Raw genomic sequence first — 2,500 nt, forward strand, 5'->3', positions numbered from 1 at the left:
ATTGTAAACTACATAGCCTGGCGGAGGTACATGCTCTCCTGAGTGCTCTTCCGTTTCGTCAAGTGTCACTCTAAAAGTGATTTTTCATTTGTTTGTCTGTCTGTTTGTTTGTCTGCACAGAACTTTAGTGTTTTTCTCCACAACCGCTTGTCAGATTGAGACAAAATTTTCATCACAGGAGCAACTGCTCATGTAGAATATTTTAATGATAATTATGATGTCATAGGTCATGTGGTGTGGTAGCAATGTTGGAAAAACCGAAAAAATTGACCTCTGTATCTCTGAAACTGCACCAAGGAAAAAAAATGAAACTTAGCACATGGCAAGTACTCCTCATGGGGAATAAGTGTGATTTTTTTGACATCATTGGTGCCTTTGTTATGATGTCATAATTCTAAATGAAGAATGCTACATCTGAACAGTAAGAAAATTTTTGAGGGTCATCTACGGATAAAATTGTCCACAGAAAAAAAATTTGATGATGTCGTCGGTCACTTGATTTGGCAGCCATATATATATATATATATATATATATATATATATATATATATATATATATATATATATATATATATATATATATATATATATATATATATATATATATATATATATATTTTTTAAACCTTCAAAAATCTTCTTCTCTGAAGTGGCTGAACAGATCGAGGAAAAACTTTTCACAAATGACTGCCTATCTATGAGGAATCCAGGGCGAAATTGCATGGAGGGGAAAAATTGATGATGTCATCGGTCACGTGATTCAGAAGCCATATTGTTTTTAACAAAAAAAAAAACCTTCAAAAATCTCCTCCGAAACGGCGAAGCAGGTTGAGGCAAAACTTTACAGGTATGATCGCCTATCCATGAGGAACAAAAAGTTATCCTCCTATGACGTCATATGTCACATGGTTTGGCAGCTATGATTTTTTTTAAAAAGAAACCTTTAAAAATCTTCTTCTTCTGAAGGCTTGACAGATTGAGGGAAACTTCACCCAAATGTTTCCCAAGCCTTGGGGATACCAAGGTGTTCACTAATAATTAATAGGTCACATGGTCTGGCAGCCCTATTGGATTGAACGAAATTCTTTAAAAAAATCTTTCCCTTGAACTGCTTCATCAATCGATGTGATACGTCACAATTATGATCTCGGGGTCATGGGGAATATATGTTTTAAATTTCAACTTGACCAGATGCATGGTCTGACAGCCAGAATTATTTAATAGTTTGAATCACGGTTCAGAGATTTAAATCAAACTTGTTCCAAGTATGAAAAATGATGGAATAATGTGGGTGAAGGCAAATCTGGCAGTGATGCGACGTCGAAGAGTGCCCTTCTAGTTATATTTAATTTACATGTTCATTTCAATGTTTACATGTTTTATATTTATTTAATATGTTTATTTTTGGCTGCTGCCCACCTTCCTCTACGTTTTCTCTAAATCTTTCATTACTCTTTTTTTTCCTGCCTTTGGAACAAACTCCCACACTCTCTTCAATCCCACTCTTCCCTCCAGGTCCTCAAAACAGCTGTTCACCACCATCTCTTATCTTCCCCCATCCAAAAGTCCAAGAACCTAATCCCATTCTCCTCCCCTCCCATGATATTTATGGGTTTACTGTAGTGGGGCATATAAAGTGCTGCAATTTTGTATATGTAATGTGGACACGGACTTGTACATTTTGCGTAGTCTACGTATGGCTGCATTCTATTTAACCCCTTGCTATCCACACTCAGTATACTATTAACACTCTGTGTATACTCTGTGTATACTCTGTGTATACAGTATACTCTGTGTATACTATTAACATGTACCGTCTCATACAAAGGTTTGTTGCCTTCAGTGACTCATCTTTCAATGGAACATAGGACCGACATATCACATCACATCATTGGTCACGTGACACTTAGTTTGCATAATAGTGAATGTGAGAGTGATGAGAGTGATGAGAGTGATGACGGATGATATGAAGTGTCAACTCATTCAGACCTGTGAATCCTTTGCTGAATATTCATTCGTGCTTACCTGCGCTCTTACCTGCGTTTCCGAAAGGTTCAGTTGCCGTGCCAGCTCTGTGCGCTCCCGTCCCACCAAGTACTGGCAACGCTGGAACTCGCACTCAAGACGGTATAATTGTTCAGCAGTGAATGATGTGCGTGTCCTTTTCGGACGTTCTAGGTCCAGTCCTCGGGGCAGCACCAGCTCTCGGATAGCACCCTTGGCGTCTGCATGGCAAGGTCATGAAAGTTCTTTCACAGATCACCACACCTTGTGGGTTGTGGTGCACAAGATGTGCGCTTTACATTCGAGATAAATGTAAGGAAATTCCCATATGATATATATTCATGATGTATTGTATGCGAATAAATTATTTATTTAGAATATTTTTGCAAGGGCGTAGATCTTTATACCGTTGACTAAAATGTTGCCAATGATCCAAAGTACATATTAGGAAATAAACAGACTATTGTCGCTCAGTGGAAGTCACAGCATGAGGGAC

At 38.0% G+C, this 2,500-nt stretch overlaps 1 protein-coding gene across 2 annotated transcripts in view; it reads right to left on the bottom strand.

Moving 5' to 3' along the window:
• VAX1 (ventral anterior homeobox 1) overlaps positions 1 to 2,500 on the bottom strand; it is a 28,880-nt gene that overhangs the window by 17,586 nt on the left and 8,794 nt on the right. The window contains exon 2 of one of the 2 annotated variants that reach the window (XM_085848028.1): positions 2,038 to 2,225. In XM_085848028.1, the coding sequence (XP_085704154.1) occupies positions 2,038 to 2,225 (188 nt within the window). Of the gene's footprint in view, positions 1 to 2,025; positions 2,226 to 2,500 lie in introns of both variants that reach the window. The other variant, XM_085848027.1, reaches the window with a different exon arrangement.

This window comes from Eptatretus burgeri, chromosome 12, assembly GCF_056783735.1.
Source record: "Eptatretus burgeri isolate ZD-2024b chromosome 12, Ebu_testis_v1, whole genome shotgun sequence".
NCBI classification, from domain to species: Eukaryota; Metazoa; Chordata; class Myxini; order Myxiniformes; family Myxinidae; genus Eptatretus; species Eptatretus burgeri.